Below are 20,778 nucleotides of genomic sequence, written 5' to 3'. Positions count from 1 at the left end.
CGATATTGAAGATCACAGTCATGATTACCAACATAAAATAATGCCATGTATGTACCCAATAAAGCATAAGTTAAGAGACGTAATTTTAGCAATGACCTAAAATTGGGATTTTGAGCCCATTTCATGAACTACCTTGGGTTCTGTTCAGCGTTAACTGAGCCACATTGGCATCGCGCTGTCTATTGATAAGCCTTCTGGCTGTGGCGTTTATCGCAATGGGAGGCTTTAATCAGAAGCGATTGTCCAATTACACGCATGAATGTAACACGCCCGATGGAATACAAACACACTGCAAAAGGCGCATGCTTCCACGCACACAAATCGGCTAATTTATGAAGCAATTTTGTAAATCTAGCGATCAAAACTAATAATAAAATGCAGCGGCTTTACCTGGATTAAAAATACGTGTTTTTTTTTTGTTTACGGTGCCAAGCAAAAAAAAATCCAGAGGAAAAATTCAAGTGGAAAAATAATTCAGCTCATAGCTATCGCAAAAGCGCATGCACGCGCTCGCTTCAAACGCCGCTAAACGAGAGCGTCTTGTCAAGTGGCTCTCTTCTCTGCATGCACGTACACAGCGGCGGTGTTATAGCGACCCCCTTTCTCTCTCTCAAGAGAGAGAGTTCAATTTTCGTCGCAATTTTATCCTGTGGATCCTGGTGCCCATTAAATTCAAGCCAATTGTTTCGCCAGTTCACCGGGTTACAGAGCTAAAAAAAGAAACGCAATTTGCCCGCCCGGGAACGACCACGGCAAATCGATGCGCACGGAGCACAATTTGGGAAACCCAAAAAAAAAACCCAGAAGAGTGAGGAGGAGAGAATGTATTTTTAGAAACCTATTTGCCGATTTCGATTTGTTCTCGGATGGAGGAGAACGATCGGAGCTATTTTAAACCCACGCTGAGGATTTCTTTATTTTTTTCACATGGATGAGTCTCCCCGATGCTATTTTAAGGCTCGGCAAACCTACGCAGAGTGCTGGAGTTGTTCCCTGCAACGGGGGGCTCGCGGTGACTCATCGCATGACACTCGCCATCTCCACCGGCGATTTTGCTCTCTCTCTCCGCTGTTCCCTTCCCCGATTAAATTAAGCTTTCATATTCTAATTGTTGCGCACCATTCTGAGATGCGGTTAATTAACCTTCGCGGGAGATAAGGATGAAAAGGGGTTTGCATTCGTGCGCCAGATTACAAAGCGCTGCAAGTGACAGGGAACAATGCATAGGCGGAGCACAGGGCCAGGAGAAAACTATACCCGAGACAATAGCAATGTGACGATCCTCATGATACATATGCTCAAGAATCGATCCGACTTTATTAACATAGTTTTCAGCCCTTTATCAATCCACTGCCGGTCGAAAGCCTCCCCCGTTGCTCAAATGAGTCGTTTGACAATGCTTTTTGAACTCTGGCCAGTGTGGGTCAGTGCAGTGGTGGGGGGGGGGGGTCACATATAATTTGCCAACGAAACGTTAGCTCTGGCCAGGAATGTAACTCAGGTTGCCAGTTTCATACAGCCAGCGCGCTATACCACTGCTCTGCCCGAATCATATCTGCTTCTACAAATTAAGCCACTATATGTTCTATGAATCCATACATTTATAGGTTCTACAGATGAATACTAAATAGTTTATATGCATTCATTATAAGACTACACATTCATAGCATGACAGATTCTACACATTTCCACCAATATAGATATTAGTCATACCACTGCATTATCGATTATACATGCACCACGAGAGAAAAAAGGAATTGATTCATTTATTTCACAAAATGTGGCCCGAATCATGATAATTCACCGATTTGTATAGGAGTGAATTGTTAAGGCCCTGGACAAAAATTATAAGCTAGAAAGCCACGCCACTGTTCGAGGCATTTTAAAGATTTAACATTTTGTGGCCATTCAAGCTAATTAAATTGTGTGTATTAACCAACATTCTATTATGAACATGCGATTAATAAGGTGTACGAGTAAAATAACACATGTGCTGTATTAACATACATACTATGTATGTGTAACGACTGCAGGTTACACATCGACATGAGTACAGAATACATACATATGAAGGGAAACATTTTAACACAATGGATTTTGAGAGTCATGCAAAATGCCAATGCTTCAGCAATTCAGCTGTAAATAATATAGCATGTATGGCCTGGCCCTGAAAAATAAATGTGGATCGTCTACCCCCCATAGCACCTGCAATGGCAATGCTAGTTTATCCAACTGGAGTACTAGCGTTTTGGTCACTAACAAAGACGAGCGTTTGGTCACTAATAAAGACAAGGCGATTACATTGCAGTGCCTGGAAAATGTCCATTCGTCGTCCATCTGAGAACGCCCGGTGTGTATTCTCAAACACTACAACAATACCCGTAAGCCAACTGCCAAATGCTACGAGAAAATAAACCCCACGGCATACCAACACTGATGCTCATCGCTGTAATGTGTTTTTTTTATTAAGTTGGTAAAAAAAAATAACCTAAGTTTCAGAATTTTCTTTCCCAAGAGCACACCAATGCAATTGCAGCGCGTGGGTGTGAGAGCTCACACACGTTATGTGCGCATCAAGATTGTATATGCGCGTGTTTTTCCATGTGGGGAGCGGTAGTGTAGCGGTTAGCACGCTGGGCTAGAATCCCAGCGACCCGAGTTTGATTCCCGCTCACGGCGAACACCGGTGATGATTTTCTGAACCGGACCTGGGCCTCCCCTAGGTCGACTCGGCCTCAAATGATTACATGGTGTTATGTGTAAACATCGCCACTAGGGAGACAAAGGCGGCCGGGCATGGTGTTGGCCACCCACCCTCTCGTGTGCTGTGCAGACCTTCATAGGTGCTCGCTAACAGCACTTGCCCCAAGTCTGTTAAGGCTTGATGGGGGGGATCTTTGTCATAGTGTGTTTCCACGCCCACTTTTTTTTGGGTCGGTCAAAATGGATGCTATTAAAATACTGGTTTTCACAGTTTGTTTTGATGATGGACCCCACTTAGTGAATGGAGCAAATGATTTAATTACCAATTAAAATTACATGGAATAGGAATACTACGTGTGGCTATGAAACCGTACATTTGCCTGCATTAAACGAAATATTAACAAAGTACTGAGTGTTATTCTAATAAATCAAAATGTTTAATTATTATTTTAATTCTGCTCAAATAGAGAGTTGAGTTAATCTGGCCAGGCAACACTGAAGGAAATTCGTTCGCAATCGGAAGGTTTTACGTTTAAATCACTGGTTGGAAGTTAACAGTATTCCAGTATAAAGTCAACATTGGTCTTTACATGGAAATTGACCGTGAAATTTTCACCAATGCTTCAGGCATCACACGGAATTCCCACAAATGCCTCGGGTGTCGCCAACGGACGAGAGCGCCGTCCCAATGCTTGTTTAAACAGGGAGATGCTTCGACATTCTAATTTAATTTGCAATTAATGCTCATTATATCCCATTCTCACTCAAGACAGCAGAGGCATTCACCCTGTCTCCGTCAACAAAATGCTAAGGTGGGACAAAGGGGGGTGGGCGCGACGTGATGGGCGATGGAGAGGATAAGAAAACGCTACTTTAGCGAGGTCTGACTAAGGGCGCGTGCCGTCATCTTGGATGATGAATTTCTCCGAATGCAGCGTGCAGATGTGGTGACATCATCGCTGCCCGTGACCTCAGGACCGTGATCTCATTCTGCAGTCTCGAAAATTCCGTTTGTTGACAGTTTGGTCGCCGCACGCAAACAAACACTCCAGCGGAGCCTGATTCCAGCGTTTACGATAAAACCGGTCAATGTTTTTAATCTGCGAAACTGGATAGTCGTACGCAGAGCGAGGCAGTCGTTCGGCTGGATGTCATTCTAAAATGGCCTGATTTTTTTTCCTCAATTCAGTGCAGGACAAATGGTTGACCGAGCTGTCTGGCAGCGAATAAAGAAATCATAGAACAGTATGATCACAAACAGAGCTGTATAGGCTGGGTAAGCGCTGTTAGCCAATATATATTAAGCCTATCATGGCATACAAAGGGGCGGTGTGGGCAATAGCAGTGCAAGGATAAACCTCCCCCTATCCCCAGCAATTTAATCAATTATCGAGACCCAAAGCGACAATATGATTGAATAATTTATTCTTTATTTATCTCGTTCTATGTCTCAGTTATACTGTCTGTTTTCTATTTTTTTTCTGTCTCTTTTGGAAAGTTTTATTTTCTCATTAACCATAAAAGTAACATTATGCAGCCTATAATCGCGTGTTAAACATAGTGCCCTTTGTGATAGGCCTTCCTGATAGCCTTGTGTTCGAAGAATTCGTGACCATACCGCTTCTGAAAAATAAGTTAATACCTTAGTGGGCTTTACCTGCTAAGACGAAACATTATTTCGTTTTATTTGTATATTTTTACGAGATTCGTTTACCTTTGCCGTACTTTGCCACTCCTATAAATTTGTTGTATTGCTTGTTGTTGTAACATTCTTACCCGCCCCAATTGGACATCTTTGAAAACGAACTTTATAGCTCATCAGATTCCTCCAATATTAATATAGATCAGTCCCTCCAGAAAAACGCAATTATGCGATCGCATGATTCCATGCAAAATCAGCCAAAGTCCGCATATTTATGCGGGGGGCGCGTTTTTTCAAATACGCCGCACTTTCGCCGCATAAATTGCAGATTTCCGCGCGCAAAATATGCGGGCTTGCATGATTTCATAATCCCCGCATTTTCGTTGCAAAAAGTCACATATATCTTAGCAGAAAGTTGAAAAATGTTGCGTTTACTTCACACAAGAGCAGCCATTTCCCCTGTTGCCATGGGAACGTTATGAAGTGACGTCACTCATTACGCGACATCATTGAAAAGCTGCAAACCCCGCGATGCCAATGAAACCATGATGAAGCCCGCAAATCTTTCTCATTTGCCAACAAACATAAGCGCAAAAGACCGCGCAAAGCAGTTTCCCAGTGTGTTACATGACAGTGGGGGCAAATTATTTTGCACTCCGTGCAACTGCGTGTTGGACCACAGGCGGAAGTCGACGCTGGACAGTCACTTTGCAACCGACAAACATTCGAGGATGGTTAAAGCAGCAGCGGAATCAGCCAAGATGAAGCAGCTCACCTACACCGAGGCGTCAACTTCCAAAAAGTTGCTAGGGCTGAAAGAATCAAGGTCAGTAGCCTATTAGATTAAAGCTTGTAAAATTATGAAAAGGCTGATAGTTGAATTGAAACAGAGAGGTGTGTGTGAATGAGATTTCCAAGTATGTTGTGTGTGGATGTAAGTTAACGTTAGGGTTAGATAGACTAACAGTAGTGTAATTTCCCATGCAAGATGATTGATTTTGGCATGAAAGAATTATGTTTTATTTGCAGAAACACTACTGTTCTGTGAAAGGCTTACTGTAAATGATTCAGTTTTATACAGCAGTTTTCTGTAGGTTACACTGGACTTGTGTGTGTGTGTGTAATACAGCCCAATGATACAAAAGTATTTTTCTGTTTGTAGATTTGTGAAACCTGGGTTGCCATCTGCACTGCCATCAACATCCCACTGTCTAAGACTGACCACCCTGCACTGAGGAAATTTCTGAATGAGAAAGTCATCAATGGCGGCGCCATTCCAGGGTTTCACCAGCTTCAAGATATGTACTTGGGAGCAGTATATGAGAAGGAAAAAGAGGAGCTGAAGACACTTCTTGCCAGAAAACCTCTTGCTGTGATATTTGATGAGACTCCAGATGTCGAATATCCTCCTTGCACCACTTGAGAAGGATCATTCTGGGAGGATCTTGGCCTACCTTGCAGATACTGTTTTCCTTGAGCAATGCAATCATTCCACTGTATCCATGTCTGTCGTAAGGTGCCTTCAAGAATACAGCATTAACAACGAGGATGTGATTGTGTTCGACACTGATAATGCAGCCTACATGAAGAAGGCATTCACAGCAGCTCTGCAGTCGTTGTTCCCCAACTCGATACACATCACATGCATGGCACACATAATGAATCTCATTGGCAATGCCTTCCGCAAACCTTTTGTTCAGTTGAACAGCTTCATGCTAAGTTTCTCCCAGATGTTCTTCAATGCTGGATCACGCAAGAGAAGATACCTCTGCTTCTTGTCAAACAAGCTGCCTAGAAAAAAGGCGGTCATGCCTCCAAACCCCTGTGCAACACGCTGGAACTCCTGGTTCTCTGCAGTGCAGTACCACGCACAGCACTTTGGACTGTACAAGGAGTTCATAGAGATGGAAATCGAGGTAAAAACTTCCTTCACATAATTCCTCAATACAATTAACACTTCCTTTTCTTCATCAGTTAACCCCCTTTGCACATACAAACATGAATAGTTTAGTAAGATCAAAGTAAAAAAATTAATTGCATTGAACATATTGTATGTTTGACCTAATTCCTTTCTTTCTATTTGTGTTTTTATAGGTGTGTAGCAGAAGTGCTCCACAGTCTGTGGAGAGACTCCACGAGATGCTTCAAGACCAAGACCTAGCTCAGTCCCTGAATGTCCAGATCAACATCATGGATGACAAGTGCAAACGCTTCCTAAGTCTTCTCGATATCTTCCAGAGCAGACGTCCTGTGACCACAAAGATCTTCACTTATCTGGAGGATCTGCAGGTGGTCTTTGCTGCCAACAAAGAGCTGCAGTATGAGGCGTGTGCCGAATACTTTGAAGGGTTTAACTTACCTTACACCACAAAGACACAGATCCTCTGCACAGTTGGTCAGGCATATGAAAACGCTGAAGAAAAGCTCACCAAGTACATGTCACATGGGCAGCCGGCCATTGAGTTTCTCCAGGAGGTTAGGGTGTTTGACCCTCGCCACATTGCATTCCTAGATGACTCCGTAGCAAGCTACAAGGCCATTCCAGGTTTCACTGAAGTGCAGGGTGATGAATTTGATTCTTACTTCAAGACTCTTGGTCCAGCAGCACTCAGAGCTGCACCATTCGGCGTGGTGGATTTGGATGTGTTTTGGGATGGCCTACAGGAGAGACTTCCTGTGCTGAGTTCCTTGGCCAAGCGGTACAAAGATGCTGTCTCAAACTCAGCTGATGCTGAACGCAGCAACAGCATCTACAAACTAGTGTTGTCTAACCAAAGAAGATCAACTACCAACCAAAACCTCAAAGCCTTGGTCTTCCTTTACCATAACCAACGAGTCCGCAGTGGAGCATTTGAGAGGGAGGAGATGGTGGAGGGGGAGGAGATGGACACTGAGGGAGAGGGGATGGAGGATGAGGATGGTGAATGATTGGCCAGTGTTAGAGGCTACGTAGTTAGTTTTATTCAGGAGTTTATGCAACTTTACAGTTGTAAGATTGCACTTTTTTGTTAGTAGTATGTAAATTTACATTACTGTAAGACTGTACTGTTACTGTATTGCTTACGTTACTGTGCACTGAAAACACTTATTTTAACAGAAGATGTCTGTTTTGTATAGCTACCTCTGTAAAACAGGAAGCACACATTTTATTTTTTAATATTTTATTTATTCATTTTTACAGAAGTTGTAGCATATTCATTTTGTAAAGCTACAGAACTTGTTCGACTCAATGTTTTGTAAGTTTGAGCCATCTGTTTGTTAAGGTCTGAAATAAAACAAGATGAGAACTTAAATATTCCCAGCACTTTCTGTGATGTAGTATGCTTGCTTATCATAGGAAGTAATAAGAAATGACTCTTTACATTAAAGTAGTAGCCTAGTGAATAGGGTGTTGGGGGAATCACTTTTTTTTCTCTTTTTCATCAAACCGCAGTTTTTGCAAGTTCCCGCAATTTTTGCAAGTTCCCGCAATTTAATCGCATAAAATTGCATAAATATCCCGCATATTCCATCGCATTTTTTTAAGAAAACGTGCCGCATAATCAACGATTTTTGCCCGCAACAATCACCAAAAAACTCCGCGTTTTTATGGAGGGACTGATAGATAAAATTCGGTCAGATCGTCGCAGCGACTCACCGATGAACGCGATCGCCTCGGGGAAGAACTGCGACAGGTTCTGGCTCCAGTGGTCGGGCACGGGGATCTGCTTGTAGACGAAGTCCCTGCGTGACTCGAAGGCGTTGGGCACGTTCGGCGTCACGTTGAGGATGTAGCGGATGCCGTGCTCGGCCAGAGCGGCCAGGTTCGTAGAGTCGCGTGCGCAGCCCAGGTAGAGGTAGGGCAGGATCTCCACAGGGAAGGAGGGTGAACCCCCTGATGGGCACCCCCCAGGCCCGTCTCCACTCTGATGCTGCTGATGATGATGATGATGCTGATGGTGGTGGTGGTGCTGGTGTCCAAGGTCCGAATCCCCTGGGCTTCCTTCGGAGGAGTCGCCAGCCATAACGCTCCCTTGGAGAAGGTAAGGGACGGATGACACTGGGTTAATCAAATGTTGGTTGGTCAACCAGGGTTGATGGATCATGTGTGTGTGTGTAAGACACCCTGTGGAAATAGGGATTTATTCGGTAAACAAGTAATCAGTTAAAATGAATCCCAGTCAGCCGCATGAGATGTGTAAATGTGTTGGTGCTAGCAGATATACGTGAGATATTTACTCAAACGCAAAAAAGATCACATTACGTAAGCTGTTTGTCATCGTCCGAGACAAATTATGTACCATGATCACAGATAATTTCTTGATCTTCCGATACAATTTTTCAAAAGAATTTCTCCAGCTATGACAATTTGTGCAATTAATTTGCCCAAGGCAGACTGCGAGAAATATATTTGAATCAATTTGGCAGGTATCCAAAGAATGAATCACCGAACCCCCTCTGAAATGTACAACGGTGCACTCTTGTGATTTGTGCGAGAAAAAAAACCCTTGAAGGGGTTTACAATGTCGAATGCTCCACTTTCATCTTCCGTTAACATTTCACACGCAAATTTAGCAGGTGAATGGCAACACTGATTTGTGACGTCGCATTGAGTGCACTATCAGAGAGTAAGTAGCTTGAAGGCCGAATCGCTTGCCTTAACAAAAAAATTACGATGTTTAATAGGCGTGCAGCAATTCACCATGCTTTTCCGTGAAATTCTATTGGTTGTTATGTTTTGAGATCATGATTACACTCAAAAAGAGATTTAGTTTTTAGTATTTCTCGGACCGTCTCATTTGTACGGTCTGCCTCATCCACACTGTATTTCTCACTTGTACCGCGCTATCTGTACTATATTTGGCTGCTGGCGACGCAGTGCTTAAAGCGCACTATGCCATGGACCTGGGAACTCGAGTTCAGCTCCCGGTCACGGCTGACATCAAGTGGCGAGTGACATCCAAACCGGTCCTGGCCACCTCCCTTCACCAACCCGCACCGATCGGCGTGATTAAGTATGATCAAACAACCCCTGACGATGACAGAAAGATATCAGGAGTCCTTCATTTAGCCGTAGACTGATAAAGGACCATGACATTACATTCGTTTGCTTTTTCACACTATTGTCTACATTTCGCTAAAACACATCATGAACTTTGCAGGAAGAAAAAATTATAATTACAGATGTGCTTCAACAAACAGCACGTGCGTTGGGATCATTCATATTTTGTGGCAAAAAAATAATACGCGACAAGCCACTTTGTTACGTCATAATTTGTGGCTAGGTAAAATCTCAAGTGGGCTTTAGCTGGTAAGCTCAACATTTTTTTAGTTTTTAAAAGTGATTTGTTTACTTTTCCTATAATTTGTACTCCGATCGTGTTTTTGTATCGTTTGTTGTTGTAATGTTCTGACCCGCCCCTACTGGACATCTGTAAAAACAACCTTTATAGCTCATCGGATTCCTCCAGTATAAATACATATTCTCATATAACGCATTCGAATATGAATCAATAATGTGGCCAATACGGCATTTAAACAGCTGCTCCTTCGCACAAATTGCACAGCATCCGAGCTACAAGTCGCAAAGGGTTTACTCGCAGTATAAGCACAGCTCCATGCGAATTTTGTTTTTACCCCGCAAACCACGTGTCCGACTTTTGGGACTCTCCGGATGAACCTGGCGTCACGTCGCTGCCGCTAATACGTCGTGAGTTGCACCATTGTTTTGTGCCCCCCCCCCCCGCCCAGGCCTAATGTGGTTCAAAAGCAGGGGGCAGATCTGCAAATGAGGTGCTTAAGGACCAAACAGAACAGTCCTCCCCCTGTTCTTTCGTTTCCCCCCCCCCCTACTCCACCCACGATATTTATTACTTTGGAACCAGCAACGAGAGAACGGGTGAGAATGGACTGTGCCTAAATCGAACAGATTTCCACTCTCCGTCACTATTTTGAATAAGCTGCAGATGAAAGTGAAAGTGTTTCTCTGACTCGTGGGGTTCACGGCTGCAGGCTTTGCACGAAACCGCGCATTTTACATTTTTTACTCGCCCGGATCGCCGTGATGTGTTTTGACACCAAAATGACAATTGCACATACACACACTGTAGACAAACGTACTTACTTTAAATACGCACCGCATGGCACATTCTTCATAAACACTTCAAACGTGCTGTGTATATAACACTGTAAATGATCAATCAAATATTGGATGATGGTCTCATGCCACGTCAGACGTGGGCGTTGTTTGAACATATTTCACCGTGCTGGTCAGTTCAGGTTGATGAATGTGGATGCAGGGGGGGGCGATGTCGGGTCTGGTTTAGATATCACAGATGTTAGCCCGAGCATGGACTCAAACTCAGATCGCCAGGTTCATAACGAAGTGTACCAACCACAACGCCACCACTCCACCCCACAGATACAAGAGACTGTACGTAACTACAAATATTAGCCATATGTTAGGTAAAACGAATTTACAATTACAATTTCAACTGCATATAAAGAGAACAATAATACAGCCTTATGGTCAAGTGATTAGTGCATATGAATGTAACTGCTTTTCCATTGGCAAAATGGCCAAATCAGGAGAAAATTTGAAGGAATTTAGATTTTTCCGCTACACTGGTGTGAAATGCTTGTGCCTATACATTTAGCGCAATTGTATTTTAAGAGTCCAAATAAGTCTGAGCGTTTGACTTAATATGACCCGGAGACAGCGGTGATAATTCCACAGTCACATGGCAGGGATGAGGAAAAACCACTGCTGACTTCCCGACTGAACACTGCTCATTTTTATCAAGTCCTGGAAGGATGATGGGCTAAGTCAACTCCCAACCAGGATTTGTCCTGCCGATTTCGAGTCGAGCATTCTAACCATATTAATTTCAACTTGTAACGAACACGCACTGTATCCGCTCACTCTCGGAGAGAGAGAGAGAACGACTCTGAGGTGTGTGAAAGCCACAGGGGTTGAGAATGAATACAAATAAATCGACAAAACGCGAGAAAATACTTCCAATTTTTTTCATATTCAAATTACTATTGGTAACATTTTAAATATAAGTTACGGGGTTTTTTGTGTCACGTTCCTTTGACTTTCGCACGTGCTTGTGCAGCAAATTGGACAGCATCACTCCCGGGGTCTTATCTTGGCTCCATAGAGTGGGGCTCAGTGTGTGCATAGTTTGCCGGACAAACATTAGCCAATTAGTGGGAGTGCACATGCATCACCACTTGTCACAATAATGTGTAGCCTTGTTGTAAAATAAGATTAATAAAAATAGCAAGGCATACTGGCCAGTTTATGTATATTGAACTTCTTTTGCACCGTACACAGCCAAGCACGCTTAAACCATCTCTCCCACTATGCTTAGAATTAGGGTTGTTAATATCATTCTAGATTTGAAGCTTTCGTGACTGCAAGGATTCATACTCTTAGGTTCTTTCGGTAAAGTCACGTAGGTAAAAAATAATAATCAAATAAAAATTTACATCAGTTACTTAACCTTATTGATAAAAAAAAATCCTTAAGTTTGCCACGCGTACCAGGATGCAATAATAGAAACGGCGGTGTAGCCCTGTGTGTGCGCACGTCTGTGTGAACGTAGCACGCAGCGAGGCCTACCAACGATGCCTTACGATGGTTGTCACCAATACCATTTAAACGTGCCATGAGGTCAGAATGTTCATGCGCGCCAATCGGTTCCAATCGTCACAAAATTATTGTTGGATTAAATTATGGATTCCATGGCTTTTGGAATTGATGATCTATTTTGAAGTGTTGTAAACAAAATAATTGACCAAAAACCCTTCTTATAGAGTGTGCAAATAAATAATATCTTTCCAAAGAAGATTGTTAAATACGTCACACACACATTGACACGTGTATACTTCCCAGCTCTGCTGTCATAGATAGATCTCAACAGGCTCTCATCCATTAAAAGCAAGTAAATATTTGTTATATACATTCAAATATAATTGAAATTTCTGCCCGATCTGAGTTGCACCTAGTCTCCTCCGTCTGAAAGCAATTTTTTTCCCCCTCAAAAATATGGAGAAGAAAAATAATTCAACGGATTACAAGCACAAGTCTGCTTTTCAGGCCTCTGGTGAATGAATGGAAAAGCCGCATTATTTCAGAGGTGCAAAAAATATCCGAGCATTTATACTGCACAAAATAAACCACTGGGGAGAATGAAAATAACAGAGGTTTAACAAAAAAGTGCCCAACACAATATACACAAAAAAGTCAGCAGCAACGCAAAAAATATGCAAGACTACAATGACCGGAATTTTCAATTGCAGGCTGGGTTATATTCCGTTACACTATAAATCCTAAAACGATTCTCTTCAGAGATGCAATGCAACAGTGAGAGTTGGAAACCAAGTTCATTTGTGCAATCTCAGTATTCCCACGAGATCAGTCGGTCGAAACATCAAGACCTCCCTTTCCTCTCAGTGCAACCCCCCCCCCCCCACTATTACTTGTCATAAAACCTTTATTTTAGATGAGGGGATGCTGCCACGTTGCTATGGATAAGCACATTGGACATGTAATCCAGAGTTCACCTATTTGGTTGCATCTGTTAGCGTGGCACAGCAGTTTAAACAATGTTTCAAGTTTATTAGATCGCCCCTCCTCCGTCCACCTAACATTATAGATGGGGACGCCACAATTAGTGGATTAAAATGTTTCGTGTGGTGGGGTAAAACGTGGGTACGTCCACCTCGTCAAGATCAGTGTGGAAGAGTAGGCCAAAAGTACTCTATAATAAGTAATATTTAAAAATAAGTTTAAAAAAACACGCTTTAATTAAATGTACCCTACTCGTAATGGAAGAACTCCACGACTCCAGGAAGTGGCCGCAAAGCTTGCCATAACGTAAGGGACCGTGGTGATTTACAGCCAACGTCAGTTGAGCGTGGACAATTAGACTTAAGCCGAAACATAACAAATAAAAATGAATGTTTAAAAATATATTTTTATTTTGTTGATAGAATATAGTATTGTCATCAGTATGACATACGTATGCCAAGTTTGCAGTCGATACCACATTGGGAAGTGGGTTAAAATTGAGTTACAAGATTTGAGGATACGACAACAACAGACAGAATGAGTTCATAAAAAGCGTGTAAAAAAATTGTTTAAAAACAAAATGTTTATTTTTTATGATAAAATATGGTATTGTCATCGGTATGATATAAGTATACCAAGTTTGCAGTCAATACCACATTGGGAAGTGGGTTAAAATTGAGTTACAAGATTTTGGGATACGACAACGACAACAGACAAAGTGAGTTAAATAAAAGCGTTTAAAAAGAGAGGTTCCTCCAGAACTCCCTCTAGTCGAGGCCCTTCCGCCAGCAAAAAGCAATCGCAGGGCTGCACCTTTACCGTTTCACAGGTAGGTTCACTGAGGCAGCAAATCTCTGCTGTATGAATCTGGACACCATTCCTTGGTCAGTCTAACTGCTGCTAAGCTTATTTTCGTAAATGGGCGACCACTGAGAGGACGTCAAATGCCTTTGTTCGAACAGAGAGCGAATCGTTTGAGAATAAAAGAATACTTAAAAATCGATGCTTACACGACCACGCCACGGTGGGCCATTGTTTCACGTTGCCAAAGACATGGATTTCACTCTCAATGTGTTTAAACTATCACCCTTGTCTGCTACTTTAAAACATGCTGGCCAACATAAATAACACAACTTTTTGACTGGTGCTATGTAAAAACAGACATGTGGTTCAACAGTATCTTCTTTATTTTTAATGTTATTTTATACTTTTAAAAGGTTTGTATTTCTCCCTCCACTCTCAGGGTGCATCAGTGAGTAGCCTCGTGGTCGGCACACTCACCCTTGGACGGAAAGGTTGCCTGTTAAAATCCAACCTTCGAATATAATTGGGGAAAAGAATTGCGTCCCAAGAAATGTTTAATCAAAGACCCGCTTGCATTGTTTGGCCAATTCCTTTAATTTTTTTTTTTCATATTTCACGAGAGGAAAGTGGAGTGCCCGGAGGAAATCCACCAAGCACACAAATACATAATCGACCTACTTGCTGTACTGTTGCCCACTGTTACACTCTCCAACTGCCAATGGGTTTTTCATACACAACTCCAATGTACGATGAGTAACACAACACACCATTTGTAGATCGTCTAAATGTAATGAAAACTGCTGAATGCTGCACCATCTGTGGGGAGCACAGGTTTCGGAAAAAGCTGAAAGGATAGGTCAGGAGATTTGAGACGCCAACATGGCAGCCTACAGTGCCGTAAGAAGAGAGCGCGGAAGACAGAGCAGCATAGGGAGGGAGCCAATCACAGTTGGAAGTAGAAGCCTTGAAGCAATTATCTGTACAAGGGTAGGGAGTCAGCAACGTAGACCATTAGAGGCAGCGAGAACCAGACGGCAGGGGTAGTAGAGAAGGTTCTAATTGCTAGAATGAAAGTTCCAAAAGGAAAATCATGAATCTCATGCGATGGATACAATGTACTGATGAGTCCTAATAAGAATGAAACTAGCATATGTTGTCGCCTGCCACCTAAATAAGAAATGTCACAATCTCGAGCGGCTCTCTGGAGCCGGTGGCTATCACAATGCTGCGTGCAAAACGCAAACAAGAACGGCGACATCGTCCTGATATGCAAAGCATGCTCGGAGATTCCTGTTAAGTTTTTTCTTTACTTACGAAGACACGTATTTTACATGTAAATTATCTTTTAATAAATCTGCAATGGTGTGTATGTACGTTTAACTTACTTCGCACCCTACGTAGCCAACCGTGCTAATCGAAAGTATGATGATGGGAGGAAGTGGGGGGGGGTGCAGTAGGGTTGGTTTTTAGGTGGGGGGGGGGGCGGGAAGTGGAAACCATTCAGCGAGTTCTAGATTTGAAGCTTTCGTGACTGCAAGGATTCATACTCTTAGTTCTTTCGGTAAAGTCACGTAGGTAAAAAATGAAATGAAAATTTAAAAAAATAAAACAATAAAATCACGACGTTTCGGAGGCAACACAAGTCTCCGTCATCAGGTGGGACCGTCACAGACAGATTTGCTACATCAAGTGATCCGTACAGGAGCAAGCAGCAAATCTGGCTGTGACGGTCCCACCTGATGACGGAGACTTGTGTTGCCTCCGAAACGTCGTGATTTTATTGTTTTATTTTTATTAATTTTAATTTCATTTTTTACCTACGTGACTTTACCGAAAGAACTAAAAGAGTATAGTATATTCAGCGAGTTACCTGCTCCGAGCGAGCAGGGCTTGCTCGAGTCCGGGTCGGATTCCGTGTCAGAGCAGTCGCTCGAACCGATGCGTAGGGCGCCCAGGCCCAAGATGGGGACTCCGGCCGTGGGCGGTGACGTGCAGAGTCCCCCGGGGCTCCCGGCTCCCGCGTCCATGCACGTCTCGCAGTGCTCGGGGTAGCGTGCCCGGAAACGACTGAATCCCCCTGCGCACGTGATCCGTACAGGAGCAATAAACAAACAAGTGGCTGTTAACCATGATATGTCATGAAAGTCAATGCGATTTCATGCTCAAATGAACATTGAGGTGGTGCATATATCCTGTTAACAGCCGTGAACCAGCGGTTACTATTTCACATTCCCATTGCAGGAGCGAGTCTTTCCCTAATACAACTGTTGACTTCCCCACTCTGCACGACTAATTTATCGACCCTGGAAGGATGATGGGGTGAGTCAATCACAAACAAAATTCCAACTTGCAACCTTCCAATCGTGAGCTGCTTACTCTACCACTGAACCACTTTGATACCTACAACAACGAGATATAAAAAAATAAGCGTGATGCTTTAGTTCTTTCGGTAAAGTCACGTAGATAGAACATAAAAATTATATTAAAAAATATAATAAAAAAATGTAAATATAAAAAAAAATTCCTATCTACGCAACTACTGAAAAAAAAAAGAATCTTAATTCCTGCAGTCACGAAAGTTAAGTCAAAATTTAACCGTGATGCTTTTTAAGACTCCAACGCAAAACAAGTTGAGCATGCTTGGATATGCCATCATTCATGATGCAGCAAAAGTGGAATGTGCAATTGTTAAATAGGAAACGAAACAAATAAAGGTTAAGCGACTAGCACAAAATCCTAAAATTAGAATTAAAAGGGTGCCTTAGTCTAATTCTCTGAGGCCCATACATTTATATTGAAACATTATAATAGAGTGTGCCTAAAGTCTGGCTTTGTGTGTTGGAAATTAGCAGTGATGACTAATCATCCTAATCATGCCTTGGGCACTGAGATTCATGAGCTAATGTTGAGGATTAGTTTGACAGTATAATCGTCAGATTCATGGCCACTTTTACTCTTGACGTACAGCAAGGAAAATTGTATTTGGGTGTGGAGCGTTTACCCAGAATCAAAACAATTGGCAGCTATGCAACTAGAAGCTCACCAGCACTGCCAAAAACACTGGCCGATAACAGGAAAAAAGAGCATGCTAATGTGTTAGCCATGATCCTTCTTCAGAGCTGACAGAAGACAGCTGAGAAAGGGCAAAATGCTTTGATTCAAGCTTCTGCACTCGCATCACAATGTATAATGAACGCGATGATTTTTATTTTTTTTTACAAAAGGAGGAAAAACATTGACAAATCTCGGGGCGCAAAAATGCAGGCATTTCAAAAGCGAACAAAACCATTGGCTAAAAAACTCGATTCGATAAACGAAGCGACGGAAACAGAACACAACTGTACGGGGCTAACACGCTGAAGGAGCATTGACAGCATGGAAGCCACACGCGGGTGTAAGAAGCGCGTCGGGTTGCACAGGGTTATGAGGCAAGTGAGATATGCCAGAGATAGCCTGCAGAGTGACCTGCCAAAGCAGTCTCAAGTTCTCGCAGGAATTCTGTCACTTAATCGCATCCGCCTTTAAAATCACATTACGGCTATCAGTTCATGGCAAAATAATATAATCTGGTACGTGCACGTTCTGGCACGACTGTAAAAGGTTCTCACCAATGTATTGGTAAATTATTAAATGATTCAATTGCCAGATAATCCTTCAGTAGTGCTAATGCAAAGGCTTTCGCAAAAGAACACGATTTTTCCCCATCAAAAGTCCACGTAAAATAAGCAGAAGTTAAAAAGCAGTAAAAAAAATAATATGTCCTTAATATACAGTGCATTTTTAATGTAAGTATTGGTTATTGCTTGTAAAAACGTTAAAAGAGAATAACCTGGTGGTGATAAAAAGGGACTTATTGGCCAAAATGTTGGGTAATGTGCATTTTCAGATTTTATTTTCAATATACACATGGGTTGACGGTAAAGTGGCATCGTTAATTTCCACGGGGCACTGCCTTCAAGTGGCAAAAGAGGCTTAAGATCGTGAGGACCTCGGTCGCTACACTGGATAGGGGGGGGGCGCTCCCACATCAGTCAGATAATCAAGAGGCACGACAGAATGTCATCCATTCACAAATTCGCACTGACCACCAGCATGGCAAAGAACGGTCACATTACAGCTCCCCATGACGGACATGCCCAAACAACAAAACTCACAAATGTGGTGCTTTTGAGATGTGTGGTACTACACAGTTTAGAATTATAATTAGGCAACATTTTGTTTGTTATACTTTGTGTTCCTTGATATCGTTCATGGGCCAGAGCAGAAATTAGAAGCGCCTAGGGTAGCAAAACTTTAGTCGAACCAATTTATTTATATGGCTAAGAGTGAATAATTTGAGAGTCAACTCGTGTCAAATAGTTATCACATCTTTCCCTGGTATTGGCCACGAATAAATTGGAACTGCTATAGTTATGCCATGCCAAGTGGCACCAAAAGTTAAATATATGATCTCGGCTCATAAACATATAGACTGTACTATGTGGTTCAGACCAGATATACGACCACCAGAAAAAGACAGCATGATATGTCATAAAACTAAATTTAGTCAGCATTTTTTATTTTAGTCTCAGTCTTGTCAAAGAGAGTCTTCGGAATCATTAGTCAAGTCTTAGACATCATGGACCATTTTCCTTCTTAATTTAATTCGTAAAATTATCACTGCATTTCAGCAGAAACTTACTGGTGGATTGTGGCTAACAGATTTGCTATTTTCCTATGGCAGATACAAGACGAAACAAGCTCTACTTGCATTATTATCCCGTGTGCCACGTGGCAATTAAGAATCAAATCAAGGACAAGTCAATGTAGTTAATCTATAGGCGATTAAAAAACTTAAACATTATTCTACTCTCGTTACGGCCTTGCGAGAAACACAAGATGATGGATTCATAACAGATCCCACAGCATGCCGATGTGTAACCAAAAGAAGGCATTTCACCAAACAGATCAATGAAAAAGTATATGTAGTTTTTATTCTATGCGAGCAAAAATAAAAGAACATGGGGGGGGGGAAGGTTTGTCCTTATTATTCTCTGAAAGCAATTCTGGACCATTGCGTGTGGGTCACTATATTTTTCTTTAACCATCTTTTTTCTTGTTATCACTAAATCTCTGTGACGTCTATTAGGTTACTGCTCAGAGGAAAAATAAATATTTAAAATACCACGACCCTTGTTAGGTAATTGCGGGGGTTGGAACAATCACAACACAGACCACATTCCCAATGCAGCTTAGATGCACAAGTTAAAAGCATTGTAACGCTATGCAGCACCACGGTTAAATCACAGAACTTGCATTTACAATGGAAACGATACAGAGACCAACGGGGGAAAGGAGAAGGGAGGGGGAAGGTAGAGCGGAAGTGACCCGAGCCTTGCCTAAACGCAAGAAAGACCTAGAAAGCAGGCAACATTGCTTGTGGCATCAACAACATGGCTTTAGTTACACGAATGGAAAATAGGGAAGTGTATAGGAGCTGGTGGTGTTTGGTTTGTTATTGGGGAGGCAAGGGCTAAAATGCCAACAACAACAAAAACCCACATTTGACGACGAAAACACATCAAGCTGGCGACATTCATGAAAGTCTGTCTGGTTATTGCCAGGTGTGCTTGTGTAAAACCAAGTTATTACGCTTAACTTTCAGATCAGATGAAGTTAGCATTCATAAATGTGACTCCGTGAATGGGATCGCAAGCTTGACATTTAATATAAATAGGTGACATATCTCTGCGGAAATACGTCCAGCATGCGCAGTTAAATCATCGCGGTACTGTGTTCCAAGCCCAAGTCTCTGTTTTACATATACGTGTGTGCGTGTGTGTGCTCACACTTGCGCACACGGGGGTAAAGATCTATAACACAGGTTTTTTTAGTTAGATCGCGTAAATATGTGTCGTTAAACCCGCCACCACCCGACAAAGTCAATTAGTAAGGTTTGTCACGTAAACAGAATATGTCAATTCGTTACGAGTACAGCACATAACATTTACAATCTGAATGTAAATGTTGTGGCTTGGCTCTCCAACACACTGGTGTACTGTACTAGTAAGGAATTGGCATGTTCTGTTTACGTGACAAACCTTACGAATTGGCTGTGTCGGGTGGTGGCGGGTTTAACGACACATTCATATATTTACACGATCTAATCCAAAAAAAACATGTATTATGGATATTGGTCGCAAAAGCCTACGTGTTAAACGGGTGAAGGTCTACTTGCGCACAAGGTAGGCTCATTGTGGCGTTTCACTGCCACGTGTTAAAACATTTATATTTGCCCATGACTGTCTTGGGCCAGTCGAGAAAGCTGCAGAGGTTCTCACCCAAAGATCTAAAGACCTCTTAAATGACACCGTACTTATTCCACTGTAGGAAGAAGAGGATGTCTTATCTTGACATTTTACCAACGTCTTGCACGCTGGCCAAATGGATCGTCTGCCGTGCGAGTAGCCACAATTGACCCCACCATGAGCAAGTTGCCAACTGACCCCACAGCACAGTGCACAGGATAGTAATTCTCATTGCTAAACTTGCTGCGAAAAAACAGGAAGGCCGAAACTGTTTACCAAGGCAAGCTGCTAGCACTAAGAGCAATGAACTATGACCTCTGCTAATACTGACAGATGATCACGATGATGGAAGGGTGCTTTTTTTGGTTGTACGATAAAAATTGCGGTGTGGATACTATTGAGGTTATGGCCAAATATTACCAAATCGCATTCGGATATTGCTGACAACCAAGGTAATATTGACAGAACGTGGAAGGTGTCCTATTACCTGGCATGCAGTTCATTATTCCAATAAATACCTTCCATTAAGCCTGGCCACATACACAAAACTATATTTGCTTTCGGCTTAATATTTTTACAAAAGCTTTTGACAATGCTGTTCAATAGCAAATCAAGCCAGCAGTTGCCCTTAATACATCAGGGAGGTATTCCATCGAAAGAGTCTTCTGAAAGGGAGACTTGCAGACAGAGACTCAAGGAATGTCATTTATTTTTCATATTTTGGAGTCTAAAATTTAGGCAAAGACAAAGATGAAAATGCCTTTTTGTGACCGACTGATGTCGTG

The 20,778-nt window shown here is 42.3% G+C and overlaps 2 protein-coding genes across 2 annotated transcripts in view; one reads left to right on the top strand and one right to left on the bottom strand.

The window, feature by feature from the left end:
- LOC144731732 (dual specificity protein phosphatase 6-like) overlaps positions 1–20,778 on the bottom strand; it is a 33,545-nt gene that overhangs the window by 8,911 nt on the left and 3,856 nt on the right. Inside the window, exons 2-3 of the mRNA XM_078612934.1 lie at positions 15,577–15,783; positions 7,983–8,357 (exon numbers count right to left, since the gene is read on the bottom strand). Coding sequence (XP_078469060.1) covers positions 7,983–8,357; positions 15,577–15,783 — 582 coding nt within the window. The remainder of the gene's footprint in view (positions 1–7,982; positions 8,358–15,576; positions 15,784–20,778) is intronic.
- On the top strand, positions 5,751–7,638 carry LOC144731733 (uncharacterized). The gene is made up of 2 exons (XM_078612935.1): positions 5,751–6,261; positions 6,440–7,638. The coding sequence occupies exons 1-2, from the start codon at positions 5,848–5,850 to the stop codon at positions 7,271–7,273; spliced, it is 1,248 nt and encodes a 415-aa protein (XP_078469061.1). The 5' UTR covers positions 5,751–5,847; the 3' UTR covers positions 7,274–7,638.

The sequence above is a fragment of the Lampetra planeri genome, chromosome 40 (assembly GCF_965212315.1).
Source record: "Lampetra planeri chromosome 40, kcLamPlan1.2.h2, whole genome shotgun sequence".
Lineage (NCBI taxonomy): Eukaryota > Metazoa > Chordata > Hyperoartia > Petromyzontiformes > Petromyzontidae > Lampetra > Lampetra planeri.
This window is presented reverse-complemented; position numbering and strand designations above follow the sequence as displayed.

Bases quoted from the DNA above. Each gene is read 5' to 3' on its own strand.
- LOC144731733 (XM_078612935.1), top strand. From the start codon at position 5,848: ATGTCTGTCGTAAGGTGCCTTCAAGAATACAGCATTAACAACGAGGAT. The intron at 6,262-6,439 runs GTAAAAACTTCC...GTGTTTTTATAG, and splicing joins TCATAGAGATGGAAATCGAG to GTGTGTAGCAGAAGTGCTCC.